The sequence below is a fragment of the Python bivittatus genome, unplaced genomic scaffold (genome assembly GCF_059951505.1).
Source record: "Python bivittatus isolate LINGU-HERP-01145 unplaced genomic scaffold, Pbiv_v1 ctg000600_np1212, whole genome shotgun sequence".
Taxonomy (NCBI): domain Eukaryota; kingdom Metazoa; phylum Chordata; class Lepidosauria; order Squamata; family Pythonidae; genus Python; species Python bivittatus.
In genome coordinates this window covers 441223-460290 of record NW_028277082.1, presented here as the reverse complement: position 1 = coordinate 460290, position 19068 = coordinate 441223, and the positions used below count along the sequence as shown (strand labels likewise).

Sequence of the window (19068 nt, the reverse complement as noted above, 5' to 3'; positions counted from 1 at the left end):
TGATCCATGAAGGGGCAGGAATGAGAAGGAACAGGTAAAGGTCATGGGAGTAATCACCAAGGAGCAAGGAGCTATGAACTGCCGAAATTGCATTAAAAAGAGTAAAACACAAAGGGTTGCTGCGGAACTCGATCGATTAATTGATTATGTGTCATCAATCAGTGTCAGCCTTCAGTGACCATGTAGATAGACTTTCTCCAAGACAATCGGTCTTCATTTAACCTGGCCTTTTAGGTATCTCAGGTTCATTTCTTGCTGGTCACCCTCTTCTCTTTCCTTCCACTTCCCCCAGCATTATGGACTGGGAAAGATGAAGAGAGATGGGTCTTTGCATAACGTGTCCAAAATACGACCACAGCTATGGCCATTCATGCCTCAAGTGAGACCTCTGGATTCATTTCTTTTGTGATCCGTGGTATTCTCAAGAGTCTTCTCCGGCCGCAGAGTTCAAAGATCTCCGTGTTCTTTCTTCAGAGTACAACATTTGCATCCATAGAGTGTCACAGGGAAGATCATGGTCTGCCCGGCTCCAGTCCCTGTAGGTATAGACTCATCATGGCGTCTGAGTATCTTTTCCAAGGGCTTCATGGCTCCTCTACCAAGTGCGAGTCTGTGGCGTATTTCTTGATTGCTGGTTCCCTTATTGTTGAGAGATTCTGCTTCTAGGAAAGGATTACGGGAAAGTAAGCGGTGTTGGGGAGAGGGCAGAGCTCCTCCGCCCCTCCTTTGCCTGACCTCCTCCCCAAAGAGGAGCTGGGTCCGAAGGGGCCTCAGTGGCCACCCAGGCGAAGGAGGGACGGCCGGGGGCCCCTGGCTCCCACGAAGGAGTCCGCGTGTCCGGCGGGGCCAGGCCGATTCCGCCCGAGAGTCCCAAACGAGCTTCCTGGGGCCAGCCTGGAGCCCCTTCCGGGGATCCCGGAGACCCCGCGGAGGGCGGGGGTGGCGCAGAGGCCTTACAAAGGGGGGCAAAGGGCAGCTGGGAACACTGACCAAGAGCCTGACGCCGAGGCCCGGCAGAACTCCAGGGCGAGTTACGAAGCGGTTGGGGTGTGGGCCGGAGCAAGGGATGCGCCACTTGGCTGGACCAGGAGATGCTCCTCAGGAACGCCCCCTGCCCTCCCGGGGCCGGCCTTGGGCTTGGAGGCGAGTCTCGGCTTGCGGCCCTGGCTCTGCCTAAGCGCCGCTGCTGGGACAGAGCGGGCGGGCTCCCTCTGGACATGGGGCAGCTCCCAGCCCGCGGAGGGGCGCTCCGGCTCAAAGCTTTGCTGCCGCCGCCGCCGCTGCCGCCGCCACCACTGCCTGACCTCCCTCCTCCTCCGGGTCGGGCTGCCTCCCTCCTGCTTTTGCCTGTTGCCATGGTGTTGTGGCGGCAATGGCAGCTGCCCACAACCTTATTTGGGAATAAAATCCCCACTTGCCAGGGGCTCCTGTGCCAAGTTCCCCAGCCACCTCTCCCTCCTGCGTCGGGCCGCCCGCCTCCAGCTCAGGTCGCGGTCTGGGTGGCCGGAGGGCAGCCTTGCGGGAGAGGGTCTGGACCCGAAGGGCTGGTCTAGTCCTGGGCAAGCCGGGTTCTGCCCTCTGCCCGGAGGCTGCCTGCCGGCTGTGCCCAGCCTCCTTTTGGCAGGCAGAAGCCCCGGGGACCCAATCCAGAGAGGGGCCAGGGAGACCCCGTGGGACTGGCTGGGAGGAAGCCGTGCCGGGGTGAAGGCTGATGCCTTGCTCCACGCTGAATGTCGTCTCTGAACTCCAGGCAGGCAGGCAAGCAGGTGCTGCCTCTGCGGTTGGGACTCTGCTCGTGCTCAGAAGTACCCTGTTCCTGAGGGCTCTTGTAGGGAGCCCCACTCAGACTGCTGCATGGTAGGGAGAGGCCAGAAAGGGGGAGGAGGGGAGCTGGGCCCAAGGGCTGTGGGTCGGAGCCTTTCTTCTGGCTGTTCCATGGGTGCAAAGCTGCGGGAGGACCTGGCTCTGACTTCAGCCAGAGCCCTGAGGACTAGGGACTTAACATTTAGAAAGTAAGAACAGAGCTTGGATGAGTGGATGCTCGGTTCTCTTGTGGGGGAGAGGGAAGTGGAGTGTATGTCCCCCAATGGAGCTGCATCCGGGAAGGAGGGGTCTGCGTGGGGGGCTGTTTAGGGTGGGAGATGATGGCTGGCTGCGAGGGCAGAGGAGCCCAGGGACTGCTCCAGCCGGGCTCCTCCTGGCATTCAGATGACTGTGCCGGCTGGCCATCCCGGGGCTTGGGGGGCTCTGCTGCTCCCTCCGACAGGAGGACTTTGGCCCCTCTGGGGAATTCCGGGGGCAGCACAGGAGGAACACGTGGCGCCCACGTCGGGTCTGATCTTGGGAGCAGGACGCGAAGCCTGTGCCTGGGGGCTGTTGGGGCTGCGCTGGGAGCCTTTCCTTCCCCTTCCCCAGCGTGCTCCTCACTGCTTTGCAGGTCCAGGGGGCAACTGGCTTCTCCTGCTGCTGGTTGTGGCTCCCTCCCCACAGCAGTAGTGCTCTCTGCTGCGCAACCGGGCCCCCCCCCGGCCTTTCCCCAGAGGCCACTGCCTCCCCCCCGGAAACTCAGTCTGGGCTTTCCACCCAGGGGGGCGCTCCCGTTCTGTGCCGTTGCGGCAGGCGGAGCCCCCAGCACTCTGCTTTATGCCAGTGATGGGGCGCAGCTTCCCTCTTGGGGGGAGAGCGTGGGGAGCACCAGACTCCCCCTAAGCTACGTGGAGGCCATCCCCCATGGATTGCCCAGCGCTGCCCCTCCTGCTTCTCTCACCTTGTCGCCACGAGAGCCCAGGGTTGCTCTGAGCGTTTTCTGGGCTTCCTGCTTTCGCTGCCAGGTTGGCCACGCCAGCGGGCTGAAGGAGTGCTGGTGATTTGGAACCGCAAATCCCATTGCTGGCCACATCTGGCAAGCAGCGCGCCGAGGGGGGCAGCCTCCTCAGTGATTCTTTGGGCCTCCTCTGACGGCATCCCCCCAGCCCCCCCCTTCTTCTTTCGCCCTTTCCAAATGGAGGGCTGAAGGGAGCTTCCGGGAAAGGTGGGGCCCGGTGTTCCTCCACTGGCCCCCTCCCTTGCCCTCCACTTCAAAGGGGGTCCTCGCCGAGTTCCCGGGGAGAAAGAAACGGCAGAGGGTTTGTCCGCGAGGGGGTCCAGCTAGGCAGGGGGCTGCAACCATCTCCTCCCTTGGGTTTTGTTCACAAGTTTGGGGCTTGTCGTTCATTACGTTGTCCACCTGTGGAGCCAGAGGGTGGGATGAGAAGAACCTTGCCCGCAGGAATTCTACGCCAGGCCAGAGCAGCCTGCCGGCCAGTTGGCAGCAGGTGGCATCTCCAGGTCAGCAGCACCGGGGCTTCCGGGGAGGGACCCTTTCGAGTGACCTCTGGGGATGGCTGGAAGCAGGAGGAAGGCAGGGGGCCAACCTCTCCTTGGACCTGGTGGGTGTCCTTGCCAGCAGTGAACAGGGACGGTCAAATGGGGAGGAGGCTGTCTTGCCCCCCCACTGCCTCCATTCCTACTCCCCCCCCCTTCCCAGCATGGGGAGAGAAAACGAGGCCCTCTCCTCTTCTACCCCCCCAGGCAGCTGTTTCCTGTGCCTGGTGGATGTTGTCCCAGTGAAGAATGAGGACGGCACCGTGATCATGTTCATCCTCAACTTCGAGGTGGTGATGGACCGGGCTGTGCTGACCAGCTCCGCCAAGAACACCAACCACTGGGTTTCGCCTGCCGCCTGGTTGCCCACAGGTAGGAGATGGCCTCTGTCTGCAGGGGAGGCCTGGACACTCATACACCCCACTTCCAGTGGAGCTGGGGGCACCAGGACAGGGCACCGTCGCCAGGGTTTCCCTCGCCCAGCTTCAGGGCAGCTGCTCTGTCCTGGGAAGTTTCTTTTGAAGGCTCGTCTGTACATCTGGCTGGTCTTCAAAAGAGACAGTTCTTTTTTTTTTATTGCCATTTTACTTTGGGGCAGGTGGGAAGGGGAGAGCGGAGTCCCACGTTTAGGGAGAGGAAGGAAAGAGGTCACGCTAGCACAGGTCAGTCTGAGCAGAACTCCTAATAGCTTCAGCAGGACCTTTGTCTGCAGATGATCTGGCCTACGGCTGCTCCCTGCAGAGTCCGGGGAATAATCAGAGATTGAACTGGGTTCCTGTGGCTCACCTGCCAGTGCCCCTGCAGGTGCCAGTTCCACTTGCTTCCCCTCCCCACCCCGCGAAGGAAGAGCCTGGCTGCCCAGCAGCGGTCAGGCTCTGCAGGCTATAGCTGGTTGGCTCTCCGGGCAGGGTCAGCCTCCCTCCTCTCAGAGGCTGTTTCTGTCCTGGTGTCCTCCCGTATGTATTTTTTTAAAAATCGTATTATTTTAACCTGGGGTAGGCCCAAATGAGTGGGAGGAGGCAGACCGCCCGTAGAGAGGAAGGCAGGCAACTTGAGGGAGCTAGGTGAGACCTGCTACCAAAGCGGTGAGGGGGAAACATATCTCGAGTCCAAAACCAGCAGAACGTACAGCATTCAAGCGTACACAAGTGGCTTACTGATGCCTCCCTAATTCACGTGGGTATAAGCAGCAAGCAGACTTAGCCTTCCTGTGGACCGGATTCCTGGTCTGGTCTACCTTGTGGGACTGACGCCACCCGGGCTAGGGACGCCTGACTCCTCACCCCACTGCACTTGCCTACTGATCTGCTGAAGGGGGGCGGCTGCAAAGCCAGGGGAGAGAGTCAGTCGCCTCTTGTCTGCCCCAGCTGCGCCCCCACCCGTCAGGACAGCCCACCGGGGACAGAACAGGCCAGATGGGGATCGGCAGTGGGGACCAAGGACGGGTGAAGTGCTGCCCCAGGGGTGGGGAAAGGCCCAAATGCCCATTAGCAACCACAGAGGGCAACCGTACGCCCAGCGTGCTCCTGGCCAGGCGCTCGAGATCTTAAAACGCTTTAATGCAAGAAACGTGTAAGTGGCCCAACGCCGGGAAGAGCTTTCTCCTCAAGAGAAAGTCTCTGGGCCCCTGTCCCTCCTTCTCCCAGACCACAGGGTGCTGGCTGCCTCCCATGGAGCTGCAAAATGCGGGGGAGAAGCCCTTTCACCTCCGAAGAGATGCTGATTGCTGGGGGCGGGGGGCGGCCAGAAAGGGCGAGAGAAGAGCCTTGCGGCTTTCAGTGACAGGCTGTTGGGGCTGTTTCCAGTGGGGGGCCCTAGGGGGGCTGGTCCCTGCAGGGCACTCTGGGGTCCCCTTGGGTCAGGTTGCTCCCACGCTTGGCCGAGAGCCCGAGGAGGGAGGCTGCCGGGGGTGGGCGGTTTCCGCCAGGCAACTGCTCAGTGCTGGACGTGGCGTGGGAGGATGGATCGAGAGGCTGGAGGACAGGCGTGGCTGTCCAAAGCTGCTTCCAGCGAGAGCAGGGTGTCCCCTTGCTTCTCTGCGGGAAAAAGCTCACAGATTTCTGCTATAAAGCCAATTCTCTGTGTGTTGTGGGGGGGTGTTTGGGGAAAGTGCCCGGAGGGGGTAGGTTTCCTCTTGGGTCCTGCTTTCTCTGCAGAGCTCAGGGTGAGTGGCCCCTTTGCACCCTCCCGCTACCCCAGTGCGCTAGGCCACAGCTAGGGCTACTGACCCCTGGTGGCCAAAGCATTCCTCCCCCCATGCTCCCCCTGAGACCTCCCTCCTGGGGGGTGCCTTTTCTTCAGATTGGGTGGGGTTTCCTCCCAAGGCAAGAGGGGCTTGTGGCACGTCCTCTCCTGAGGGATGGGGAAAGGGTCAACGGGGGTGTGCAGAAGCGGATGGGGAGGGGGCGCTCTGCAGCCATCTCAACCCCCCCACCCCTGCTTGGTTCTGCCCTCTAGGCCGTGGCAAGTCTTTCCGGCTGAAGCTGCCGGCGCTGCTGGCTCTGGCTGGGAGCAAACAGTCACTCCCGCAAGACGACCCCGACGGGGCCGTGGTGGTGGACTTCTCCAAGCAGAGCAGCGAGTCCGTGGCCCTGGACGAGGTCACCTCCTCCCTGGACAACAACTGCCTGGGCTGCGAGGAGCCCGAGGACCAGCAGGCCCTGATGGAGCGCAGGGGGGATGGCCACGAGGACCCCCCCATCACCCACTCCTCCCCTCGGACGGACAAAGCCCACCTCCACCTGGAGGCCTCCTTCTCCAACTGCAGCTTGACCCGCAGCCGGTCCCGCGAGAGTTTCTACAGTGTGCGCCGGGCGTCCTCCGTGGACGACATCGAGGCCATGAAGGGCGAGGGGGACAAGGGCTGGGCCCACAGCCGGCACGCCAGCACAGGTATCGCCTGTGGGCGTGGGGAGGCAGGGCTCTGGCTGCCAGGTGCAGGCCAGCCTAGTGGAGAAGTGGCTGGCAGGGGCCCCGGGGTGGTGGGAAGCGAGGCCAACCTGCAGCGGAGGGACATGGCCCACCAGGACCTCTTCCTCAGCTGTGCAGAAATGGATGTGGAGGGCCTCCGCTGGCCCCACGCATAGACCTGTGGAGCTCCATGGATGCGCCCGGAGGGCAGGATGCTGAGGGCCCCACCTCTGGAGGGCAAGGTCTGGCTCTCTCAGCCGGCACAGCTCTCGTCCCAGAGCACTGAAGAGGGCACAGGCTCAGGGGGCCTTGCGTGAGCGTGGAGGGAGACCCGGGCCCCCAACTCTGCAGGAACAGTAAGAGGGGCTTCCCTGACCGCTTCGTTCTTTTGGCAGGGGCCATGAACAACATCCGGAGTCATCTGTTGAACTCCACCTCAGATTCGGACCTCATGCGCTATCGTGCCATCAGCAAAATTCCCCAGATCACCCTCAACTTTGTGGACTTCAAAGCCGAGGCCTTCCTTACGTCCCCCTCCAGCGAGAAGGAGATCATCGCCCCCAGCAAGCTCAAGGACCGCACCCACAACGTCACCGAGAAGGTCACCCAGGTGAGCCGGTCAAGCATCTCTGGGCCGGCCGGGATGCCGCAGTGGGGAGGTTCGCCTGACGTCCTGCGCCAGCAATGTCTGTCCGTCTCCGCCACCTCCCCGTTGGCGGGTCTCTTAGCCCTCACCCCCACCCTCCGTGGACGTGTGGCAGGCAGACTTGGACCTTGGAGCGTGGCTGTAGAGAAGTTGGTGAGGGGGCTTCCAGGGTGTCCTCGTGAGGGCAGACATTTCATTGCTGCATAGGAACCTAGAGTCGGAAGGGGCCGCGGACACCCTCCGCTCTCTCTCTGTCTCTGCTCTGATTTCTGCGGCTGAGACAATGGCCAACGGGGCAAGGCAGCTGGGGGGAGAGGGGAGCAGAGAAGAGGTGGGGTCTTGCAACTGGAGATGGAGCAAGTGAGCTTGTGGTCAAGGAGGAGATCTGGATGGGGAGGGGTCTTCTGTGCTTGAGTTCCATTGGAGTCACCGGCCCATTTGGGGAGGGCTGCAAGCTGGCTGGACTTCAGAACGCCCCTGGACTGCTGAGGTGCAGGAGCAAACAAAACTTCCCGTTTTTGGAAATCTGGGAGATCCAGCTGTCACTGGGATCTGGGTACTGCTTTGGGGGAAAGTGATGAGAAGATTTTGGCACTGCGACCCCAGAGGGCCCTGTAGGAAGCGGCTTAGCTGGAGGATCAGGCTTCAGGCGGGGGCTGCCCAGGGGTGGTTCACGCTTGCGGTGGCCTCTGGTCTTGCTGGATCGCTCTGGTGTCCGAAGCCATCGCCCACGGAGCAGCATTCTCCCCGCCCGGCCCCGCAGCTGGCACTTCCAGCAGGTCCTGGGTTGGGAGGGATGTGATCTGGTGGGAGATTTCTGTCTTAGAACTGGCTTAGAGTTTCATCTCCTTCCCCTCGGGGCCGATGACTTTCGTTGCTTATGGCTCCGGCTGTTTCGCACCCTGACCTCTAAGCCGCCCAGAGCTGCTTCGGCTGGCAGACGAGCAGCACACAGGTTGTTGAGTCGGTCCCCCCGTCTCCATCTCGGGTGAAACAGGGGGCGGCCTGGTAGGTAGGAGACCGAAAGGAGAGCCGGTAGGCAATCTGGCGTTAACGGAGCTGGAGATTCGGCTTAGATGGTGGGACGTCCGTGGAATCCAGTCCCAGCGCTGGAGGGGCTGATGCCTTCCCGAAGGTGCCCAGCGATGCCTCCGTGATTTGGGGTGAGGGTGTGTTCTGGTGGCCGCGGAGCAGTGGGAAGTTGGGCTTCACAAGCACCTGTTTCTGAACAGGTGCCTCTTCTCAGCCTGAGGCCAAAGATGGTGTTGCTTGGAGCCGTAACGTTTGGGTGGCTGCAGAAAAGGTGCCCAAGGAGGTGGCAGGCCTACAAATAGGCCGTGACGGAGCATGCCCTGCCTTTCTTCCGAGAGGGTAGCGAGGGGGCCGTGGAAGCATGAGCACTGGGGGGGGCACTTTCCATAGTGTCTCAAGGGAGCAGTCCATGCCCTTGAGGACATTGGTGGCCTAGCGCACGTTGTCAGCCATAATCAGTATGCTGCGTGGAGACTACGGGGCACTGGGACTTGGATGATGCAAACGGCCTGTAGCCCCATAATTCATGGCTGGCTGGCAAGGCCCTTGCAGGAGGTGTGCCAGGGAAGCACTTACGGGTGTTCCTGTGAATTGCCTGCACTGAGTGCTGCACGCCCAAGGTGACCGTGCTCCAGCTGGGTGGCCCAGATCTATGTCCCCTTTCCCCCGAGACAGTACAGCTGCATTGCAGGAGTCATACCCTGGGCGTGGGCCAGGGAGAAGACCCCCCTGAATGCAGGGAAGAGCCGGTGACCCCTCCCTTCCCTTGGAGCCTCGTTCGCTGGCTTCTCCCCGCCCCGCCCCGCCCCGAGGGACTGGGGGCAGGACGAGGGGGGATCCAGCCCTGTCCCCAGCTAGCCTCTCAAGTCTGCGCTGCTCCCGGTCGGTCCGCCCCATCTTTCAGAGATGTCTGGGAAGCTCCGAATAAGAGGAGGGACCCAGAGGAGCCAGGAAGGGGGGGCCTTCTGGGGCGGAGCAGAGGGGGAGGGAGGGAGCTGGCTGCTGCTCCCTCTGCCAGCCGCTGAAGATGGGGGTCCTGCCAGATGCAGCTGTGTGGCGGCCTCTGGCTGCTGCCTGGGCCGCCCCCCCATCCCCACCCTGGCTGCAATGCTTGGAGCTCCGGCTGTGGACCCACGAAGCTCCCCACTGAGCCTGCCTCCTCAATCCAGCCGGGATGTCTCGGGGCAGAAGGGGCAGAGACAGGCAGCAGGAGGGCAAGGACACACGTGTGCGCCGGGCTGTCCGCATCTCCAGCTTGGTGGCTCAGGAGGTAGGGGGGCTGTGGGGGAGGCAGCAGAGCCAAAATGGGTTCGCAGAGCTGGATCTGAATTCCAGAGGTCTGAAAAGGCACTTTGGGCATGCTCAGAGGCTCCCACTGTCTCTGAACCCGAGCCTCAGGAGACCCAGGAAAGCTTGCTGTGGAGCGGGGGCATTGTGCAGCGGTGAGAGGGAGCCGCGCATTGCCAAGCCGGGGGTCACAAACCATTAAATCCGCGCGCGCGCGCACCCCCCCCCACGGCTCATGCTGGTCTAAAAGCTGCTGCTTTTCTTCTCTGCGCAGCCTGCTAAGCCCCTTCCGGGAGAACCAGCCCCTGGGCTGAGCGTAGGGGGGACCCCTCGGAGGCAGCTGCCCTGCCCGCCCTCTGTCCGGGGGGTGCCGGTTTTATTGCCAGGTCTGGGGCTGCGTTGGGTTCTCTGCCTTTCCTCAAATGGGGGTGGAAGCCCTGACAAGGGGGGGGGGTTGCCCGTAAGCAGCTTTTCCTGCCGAAATACGTGGGAAGGAGGGGGGGCCGCTTCCCTCCCGGAGGGTCTCCTCCGCCGGACAGGCAGGTTCTCGCCGAGCAGGCCGCGCTCAGCTCTTGCGGCAGCTGGGTGCTGCCAGGCCCTGCTCCGCCTTGGGAGCGAGTCTGCGCATTCCCCCGCCCAGTCCCCCATTTTCCAAAGAATCCTCAGAATGCGTCCAGGTCCTCCCTTCTTTCCCGGGCGGGGGGGCTTAGTCTCCGTGCCCCTCACCGTGGTCTTTTCTGCCAGCATCCTTTTCCTCCTCTCTGCCAGCGGCTGCCCAGACGCAGGCCTGGTGCGCTCTTGCTTCCTGCAAAGGCCCCCCCCACACCCCCCACGCCGCCCACTGACACCCCTCTTTCAGCCCTTGGATCATGGCTGGGCAGGATCCTAAACTGGGCTGCCCCTTCCTAAGGCCCACGGAGCACCATCTCAGGAGCTGCTGCCCCCAAAGCGCTGGAGGCGGCTGTAGGACCCTGGTGGTCCCCCCCCACCCCGCCAGGAAAGCGTGAGACGGGCAATTGCCAGTCCTACAGTAGGCAGCCGGGGCCGCCCCCCCTCCCCCCTCCTGCCTGCCTGACAGAGACGGAGACGGAGACATGGCCCAGAGGTGCCTCCAGGGCCCCTCAAGAGCTTTGTGGCCGGCTGAGACTCTCCGGGTTCTCCTCTCACCAGGGTGAGGACTGGAGTTGGCGCCACTGATGCCCAGAGGTTCTAGAAACCATTTTAAAGTCTGCACCTATTTTCCATTTCAACCCTGATGTTTGCGTTGAGAAGTGAGAATTGCAGAGTTTCAAGTTCAGTGAAGAAATTGAACGACTGCACAGAGTTCCAGAATTAACTTTGGAATTCATTACCTCAAGATACGATTGATTGATTATGTGCTGTCAAGTTGATGTCGATCCTTAGCAACCACGTAGAAAACAGATGTTCTCCAAGAAACACAAGATGCAGCTTTGTGTCCTAACCGTGCAAGGTAGTGTGTGTCTGGGGTTTTTTGAAGAAAGACAGAGCTGCCCCTCTCCTGGGGCCCTGCCCCCATCCGGGATGGAGCTTCCATGCCCCTTCTGGCCTCCCATCACATGTAAAATGGAACATAATATAAAGTTTATTGTAAACTCATAAACCTGATTAGCCAATTAAAGCTTCCTTTTCAGTAGGTAGAAGTGTGCTGTAGCTGGGGGGCAGGGGCGAGGCTCAGACCACGTGGACTGGGGTGGAAGACCCCCAGTAGTTCCTTTCCTGTGGGGCCAGGCAGCCTCTCGTACGGGAACTGCCTGGAAACTGCCCTTTTGCCAGTTGTTGCCTTTTGGCGTCAGGTTTTTCTCTGCTTAAGAAGATGCTCCGTGCAGTCAAGCTTGCTCTGGGCCTGCCCCACTTCAGCAGTGTCCACTGTCCCCTTTCCCCCAGGCTGGAAGGGGCAGGGCAGAAGCCTTTTTCCAAGGGAGAGGGTGTGGAGAGGAATTTCCGTGGGGAAAGGGGAGGGCTAATCTTGGGCGCTGATCCTCATCCCAGTCTCCTCAAAGGGATCCGGTGGCGGATCTCTGATGTGACATCCCAACCAGTTTGGGCCCCAGGACAGCAGTGAAGGGACTGCAGACCTTACACTGCATTGCTGCTCTCCGCAGCCCATCATCCCCAGCCCTCTGTTGCTGGCTGGACAGGAGACACCCTCAGAAAACAGGCTGGGAAGATTCAGGTGAACTGCCAGCCAAGTGGCATCCTTAATCCCATCTCCTGGGCAATGCCAGCTCTGCCCTGCCCCTACCAGCCCTTCCTTAGTGCCAGGCTTGCCAGGAAAGAGACCTGGGGGCAGGCAGTGCTGAATTCCACCCACCCTTCCTGCCCTGCTCCCGGGGAACCCAACCGTGTCCTGCCGAGGGAAGGTAGAAGCCCAGCCCCCACTGCCAGGCACAGACCCATTTCCTTGTGAGGCCAGTTCAGGGGGGCAGGGTGGGAAGCCGGGGGGCCATGCCTGCCCTGAACAGCTCCTCCCTCTCAGCCCCATTTCCCACAAGAGGAGACCCAGGGCCTGCCTTGGGCACAGTGACCCGGATCCAGGAAACAGACTTCTTACCAGGAATGAAAGAAAGTCCCGCCTGGGTGTCCAAGCCTCCTGTGCCCAGAGAGGGTCATGTTGAGCTGGCCCCCAACCCCATGGTTTGCCCTGATGCCCATCTCTTCTCTCGCCAGGGCCAGGGCCAGGCAGCCACTTAAGTTAAGCCTGTGGCAGGCGCATGGGGAGGCAGAAGGGGTCTCTGCAAACCTCCCAGTCTCCGCGGCTGGGAAACTGCCTGCGCAGAGCAAATAGGGCAGTGGGTGCTGCTGGGCGCAGCCTGATGAAGCGAAGGGGCCGGGTCCTGCTTCAGCTCACAGGGTGGGAGGGAAGCTCCCTCCTCGCTTGATCTTGGAATAGGTAGCCTGGCTGGAGCGCCAGCTGGACCTTGGCACATCCAGTGCTTGGGAAAGAGCCCCCCCCCCCCAGTGCCTGCAGGTCCCCCGCGGAATGCCCCGTCTCTCTCTCGCTGTTTCTCAGCTGGCAGAGGAGAGGCACGAGCGGAGCAAATCCCAGGACGCAGAAGTTCACAGCCGCACAGCCACACCACACAGGCAGGCAGCTCGATTGCCCCTCTGTCGCTCCTCCGTCCTCCATCCGGCTCCGGACAACGTCCCGAGATCCTGCAGTCGGTCCGGTCCGTTGTTGGTTGTTGGCGGGCGGGGAAGCTGCTCAGCAGGGGCTTGTGGGGGGAGGACGGGGAGGCTCTTCTCGTCCCACTTCCTGGGCTTCCTGGCCTACAGCTCCCGAAGAGAGGCTGTCCCCTTCCCCTTCGCCCACTGCAAGGGAAGAGCTTTCTCTCACGCGCATGCGTGCACGCGCGCACACACACACACACACCGTCCTGCTCTGGCATTTCCAGCAAAGGGAGAGATTTTGTCCCAATTTGGTGCACAGCACAAGGTGGCTAATTTTAGCTCCCAGGCCAGCAGCATGGTCAGCTCCAGGGAAGGAGCCCTGGCCCCGCTCCCTCCCCCGGCCATCTGCCCCCTCCCAGCTGAAAAGGGGGCCAGCCGGGGGACCCAGGAAAGGCTGAGAGCCTTTAAAGAGGCAGCCCATCTGGACAGAGGCCCTCTGGGCCCCTCCTTTGGGGCAGGAGGCTCAGCCGGATGAGGGCTGCCCTGTCCTGGGGGGGGCAGAAGGATCGTTCCATCTCTTCTTCAGCACCAAAAGTGTCCCATCCCAGGCTCTGCCCCCGCGCCCAGTTCCTCTCCACCAGCCAGCTCAGCTCAGCTCTGACCAAATGACCAGGCAGAGTTTGGGAGGCCCAGCCTATCTTGTGGCCGTGCCCTGGCAGGGGCACCCTCCCTCCCTCCCCAGGACTGGGTGCCCCCTGCCCGCCTGGCAGGCCCCCTTTCCGGGACCAGGTTCCTTCCTTCCCCACTTGGGAAGAGAGAGGGCCAGCCTGCCACCTCCACCTGCAGCTCCTGCCACCCTGCAAAGGGGTAGCTCTGCAGGCGCCTGGCCTGGCCTGACCATGGAAGCGGGCACCTCCCTCCCGTGAGAACAAGCCCCAAGGAGGAGGTCTCTGTGCACTTCGTCTATGGTCAGGGGCTGCTGGGGGGGAGCCAGCTTTGAGGATCAGCTGCCCATGGGGCAGGGAGATCTGATGGGGTGGGAATCAGACTTGGTGCCTCCCTGGCTTGCTTGCATCCCCCCCCCCCCGGCTCTTGGCGTGTTTTCCACCCCCAACCCGTCTGGCACCAAAATAACAGCGCCAAGCCAGAGAACTAAGATGCTTTCCACACCTCCCTCACGCCTTGCTCTGGTGCTTATGGGGGGCGGGGGACCTGCCCTCCTTGAGCAATTCTCTGGGGCTTCTGGATTGTAGCCCGGCTGGCAGGGCAGGAGACGTGCCACTCCCGCTCTCCATCCCTCCATCCATCTGTCTGCCTGGCAGAGGGTTTTGGTGTGTGTGGCGGGGGTGGGGGCGCTGAGAGGCTGCCTCTTTTGAGAGCAGGGCAGGCTGGGTAAAGTTTCTGCCCCAATAATTTGGTCACTCGTGTGCTCCCCACTTCCTCGCCTGGGCAGCCGGCTTTCGTCTGGCAGGGCTGCCTTGCTTGGGCCTGTGGCAGCATGCCCAGTGGAGCCCAGGGCGCCTGGGCCCCCAGCGGGGAATAAGGCTGCTGCCCCAGCCCAGCCCAGGAGCCGCCAGGAGGATGCTGGCATCCCTCCTGCAGCTGCTCCAGGACTTCTCTCTGCCCCCAGTTGCCCCTTCTGGATCCAGATCCAGGCAACCCATGCCAGTGGGCACTTTCCTCTGCGGCACCTGCTTGTGCCAGGACAGTGATGCCCTCCAGGCCAGAGCCCAACAGAAAAACACGGAGAAGGTAGGCCGGGGGGGCTGCAGGTGGGATCCTGCTGGGGTCTTCCCAGAGGAGGGGTGGGCAGAAAGACAGCTTGGCAGCGGAAGGGGCTTGACGGCCAGGGTTCCCCCACCAACAAGCAGAGTGGTGACCAGGACTTCCCAGGCGAGGTGGGGAGGCAAGACTTTGGAACATGCTCAGAGGCACTCTTTGTTGGCATTTTTTCAAGTGCAGCCTTGCATGGATCCAGACTCCAGAGGACCCAGCCACATCGGTGGCTTCTGCTGAGCTGGGTCCTTGCTTCTCGGCAGATGGGAGCTCAGTCCAGGGGATGGTGCTGGGCCCACCAGACTCCTGAGACAAGGGGGGGTGACAAGGGACCTCCCCCCACTCTTTCCTCCCTTTTTCCACCCCGCACCCTCCAAGCCTCTGCATCTGAAGAAAACTGTCTTGGGAGGAGGATGGGGTCAGGCAGGGGGCAGCTTTGTACCAGGGATGTTGACGGGGTGCAAAGGAAGGCAAAAAGGCGAGGCAGGGAGAGGGGGACGTACCCCAGGCAGACACGCCGAGGGGACTTGGGACGCCAGGCATGAAGGGAGGACGACGGGAGGCAGGACAGCCGGCTCCAGGGCACGGAGGGGTGAGGAGCAGGACAGAACAGGCTGGACAGGGGAGCCAGTTGAAGCGCTCCCGAGCGGTGGCCGTGCAGAAACCTGCCGAGACGGAGGACGCTCTTGCCCTGCACGCTGCAGCCGGATGACTGGGCGATCCTCGCGGCTCCTCTCCAGCTCTGCAGTTCAAGAGTGGCGCGGCTGGCGGTTCCGCTCCAGCAGGAAAAGGCTGCAGGAAAAGGGCTTCTGCGGTGCCGGAAGGGGAGGGCAGGTTCAGCCACACTGTCCTTGGGGACTGAGCTGCTGGTCGCTCTGAACTCTTAAACCGAGAGGTGTGCAAGGCTTTGGTACCTAACAGCTGGGAAGATGCTTGTTCTGCGGTTTAAGGGTTTCCAGATGTTGCTCCTGCCTGGTGTTATAAGGATGTGCAGACAGGCCGGCAGAGGGGGAAGGAAGTTCTTGGGGACGGTTCCGAGCTTTATTACCTCTCCCAAACCAGTCCTGCAGGTCGCGCTCATCAGAGAGCCGTGTCTTTAGCACAAGAAGCCGGGGTGGCAGTGAAGGCCCAGCCGCACTGGGCAGGGACGGGAAGAGGACGCTCCGCACGGACTCGGATGTGCCGGGCCAGAGGCTTGGGGGCCCGGAAAGTCCTCCAGGGGCTTCCCTCTCTGCCTTGCTACACTCCCTGCCAAGGGTAGGGATTTGGAGCCCTGTCCGGCCCCTGGCCGCGTGGGGCGGGGCACTGTGGGGCAGGAGTGCGAGATACAGGCAGGCTGGCCTCCCTCTTCCCACTTGCCTCCGTCCCCCCTCCCCCTGGAGCAGCTCCCCAGGATGCCCAAAGGCCCGTGGTTCTCCTGGCCTGATCGTCACTCTCGCTAAGCGCACACCGGGATCTGAGGAAGGCGCAAGGACACGCAGGGGGCTCTCCTCGCTCTCTCCCCTGGGCCGTGGGGGCAGGGTTTTTTCCGCCCTCTCTCCACCGCTTGTCCTTGGCGACAGCCTTGTGGTGTGGGCACGACTTTCCCTGTGCGAGGGCGGCCCTGAGGTCCGTAACTCTCCGGGGCACGGTTATCCTTTGCCTCAGAGGGAGGTCAGGATGGCAGTGCCCTGGAACCGGGCGCTGAGGCAGCGCAGATGGACGAGGCACACAGGGCTGGATTCCCACCAAGCTGAGCATGGCGGGAGGGGGAGGGGCTAGTTGCGCCTCCCGTTTCGTTTTTGTAGCTCAGGAAGGCAGGTAGTCCTTGTTGCTGCTGCCATGGGAGCCGACCCGGGCGCAGGACCCTTGACCCGCATGCAAGGGCTGTGCTGCTCCGGAGGCCTTGCGGGGAGAGCCCGCATCCAGAAAGGACTGCTGGCAGAGAGGGCGTGGAGGTGGGGACAGCTGGGGGCTGTGCCTCTGGGGAGGCTGGTGCTTAGAGTTGCTCGTGTTGCCTCCTGCCCCCCAGGTCCTGTCTCTGGGGGCCGACGTCCTCCCAGAGTACAAGCTGCAGGCTCCCCGCATCCATAAGTGGACGATCCTGCACTACAGCCCATTCAAGGCAGTCTGGGATTGGCTGATCTTGCTGCTGGTCATCTACACGGCCATCTTCACCCCCTACTCGGCGGCCTTCCTGCTCAACAACCAGGAGGGGCGCGACCACCGCACCTGCGGCTACTCCTGCAGCCCCCTCAACGTGGTCGACCTGATTGTGGACATCATGTTCATCATTGACATCCTGATCAACTTCCGCACCACCTACGTCAACTCCAACGAGGAGGTGGTCAGCCACCCGGCCAAGATCGCCATCCATTACTTCAAGGGCTGGTTCCTGATCGACATGGTGGCGGCCATTCCCTTCGACCTGCTTATCTTTGGCTCTGGATCAGAAGAGGTACTTGCTCGGACCGGTCGCTCCGCCCGCAGCCGTGGCTCCTCGCTCGGGCGGCTGATGAGAGGCTGTCTGACGGCGGAAAATACTTTGGTTGGGGCCACACTTACCACTTGTCACACAACGTGCGCGTAGCTTTATCATGGGCGTGGGCAGGAAGATTCCTGGGGTCTTTGCTTTTTTAAAGCTAGCTGACAATTAATTTAGAGCTTAGGGTAGCAGCGCCTGCCACCAGGCAAGGCAGGGTTCTCTTTTTCAGGGACCGAGTGGGGTCTGAGACTGAGAGGAGCCCTTGCAGCAGCCCAGCGCCCAAAGCAAGCGCGCTGGAACGCGGGGCGGGGGCTTGAGTTCTGGGAGCCAGATGCTCCCTTTGTCCCCCTCAGAGCTGCATTTCCTTCAGTTGCAACGGTGCTTGACAGGCACTGTCTGCAGGTGGCTTATATTGAGCGAGCGAAGAGGCATCTGTTGGATCTCTGCCTGCAACGACGAGAGGCTGGCAGAGATGCTCAGCAGAAAAGCCAAGCCGAAGCCCAGAGGGCAGGAGGAAGGAGCAGTGACCTCCCTGGCCCCCCGGTCTAAGCGGTTCTGCCTCTTCCCTGAAGCTGGCGTCTCTGCCCCTGCCTTCAGCACAGCTGCGCAGCCCCCCTCAGGCTCCCCTGTGGTGCAGGAAGAGACTAGATCTGCCCCCGAGGAAGCTGGCAGTGGCAGAGCGGGTCACGGTGCCCTTGCCCAGTCTGCACAGAGCACCCAGAGGGCCCAGAGAAAGACAGGGAGCTGCTGCCCTCAGGGGCAGGTCAGGCCTTTCCCCCTCCCCTTCCTTGCCAGCAGTGGCTCCTGGTCCTCTGGGCCTGAAACTCGTCGTTTGCCCTGGTTGCGAGGAGAGGCTCGCAGTGGGCAGTCGGAGGACAGGGTGCCAGCGGTGGGAGGGCGCGGGCTCTTACCGGAGAGGGCTGCCTTGCTGGTGGGAGAAGCCGGATGGCACCACAGCAGGGTTATGCCAGAGGAATCTCTGCCTCAGCTGAGCTGCAAAGGCTCCTGATGCCCCAGCAGAGCCAAATGGAGTTGCAGACGCCAGGGCCCCTATCCTGTCGCTTGGAGAGGGCCCCCTCCCTCTATTTGAAGGCATGGCTTCACAGTGTACACGTGTGGGTACTCTCTCTGCGGCCTCAGAGAATTCCCACTTGACAGGCTCGCTGTGAAGAACTCTGACAAATATATTTTGTGCAAATGCTTCCCCCGAACCCTGCGGGGTGGAAATGGCCTGTGAAAAGGGGGCAGGGGGTCCCTGTGACCCTGCAGGGGTGGGCCAGGCTAGGGGGGAGCCCTGGCTCCACCCTGGGGGATTCATACCTCCTCCCCCTCGCTTCTCCCTGCCCAGACCACCACCCTCATTGGGCTGCTGAAGACCGCGCGGCTGCTGCGTCTGGTGCGCGTGGCCCGCAAGCTGGATCGCTACTCGGAGTACGGGGCAGCCGTACTTTTTCTGCTGATGTGCACCTTTGCCCTGATTGCACACTGGCTGGCCTGCATCTGGTACGCCATCGGGAACATGGAGGGCAAGGCCATCGGCTGGCTGCACTCCCTGGGTGGCCAGATCGGCAAGCCCTTCAACGAGAGCACCCACCACCTGGGCCCCAGCATCAAGGACAAGTACATCACCGCCCTCTACTTCACCTTCAGCAGCCTCACCAGCGTGGGCTTCGGAAACGTGTCGCCCAACACCAACCCGGAAAAGATTTTCTCCATCTGCGTCATGCTCATCGGCTGTGAGTGCCCTGGGGCTCTCCCTCCGGGGCGGCTCTGACCCGTCTGGAGGGCGCCCGGTGGGGGAGGCAGATGTGCGGGCAGCCTGCCTTCGGCCTGTGACTCTGGAGAGGGGAGGGCCTGCGGCCCCTCCCTGGACCCTCAGGGTTTGTCTCAGCCGCAGCTGGCCAGGATACGTACGGCGGGTACTCTCTGCATGCTCAGAGGAATTCTTCTCACCCTCATGCTCCCCAAATAGGAAGCACAGCCTTCCTGCTCCCCAGGCCACCACATGGTTGGCTCGTGTCACCCCTTTCCTGAGGGGCCTCAAAAGGATCGGGAGCCGGAGCTGCTGCCCCGATTGGGCATGCGGTGGGGAGCCTAGCTGGTCCTGGGCAGAGCGCGGAAGCCGCGCCAGGCGTGCCGTTGAGCGAGGCCGAGCCGTGCTGAAGGCGGGGGGGAGCGAGCGATGGCCGCTCACCAGCGTGTCTCTCCCCCCTTCTCCCCAGCGCTGATGTATGCCAGCATCTTTGGGAATGTGTCCGCCATCATCCAGCGGCTGTACTCGGGCACGGCCCGCTACCACACCCAGATGCTGCGGGTGCGAGAGTTCATCCGCTTCCACCAGATCCCGAATCCCCTGCGCCAGCGCTTAGAAGAATACTTCCAGCATGCCTGGTCTTACACCAACGGCATCGACATGAACGCGGTGAGGGTACAGCGGCCCCGGGCTGAGGGCCGAGGGCGG

At 62.1% G+C, this 19068-nt stretch overlaps 1 protein-coding gene across 3 annotated transcripts in view; it reads left to right on the top strand.

Annotated features, from left to right (window-relative positions):
• The window catches only part of KCNH2 (potassium voltage-gated channel subfamily H member 2), a 52239-nt gene that overhangs the window by 25143 nt on the left and 8028 nt on the right, over positions 1-19068 (top strand). For all 3 annotated transcript variants that reach the window (XM_088147733.1, XM_088147732.1, XM_088147734.1), the window contains exons 3-8: positions 3571-3735; positions 5821-6255; positions 6669-6883; positions 16155-16580; positions 17956-18343; positions 18830-19029. In XM_088147733.1, the coding sequence (XP_088003859.1) occupies positions 3571-3735; positions 5821-6255; positions 6669-6883; positions 16155-16580; positions 17956-18343; positions 18830-19029 (1829 nt within the window). The remainder of the gene's footprint in view (positions 1-3570; positions 3736-5820; positions 6256-6668; positions 6884-16154; positions 16581-17955; positions 18344-18829; positions 19030-19068) is intronic.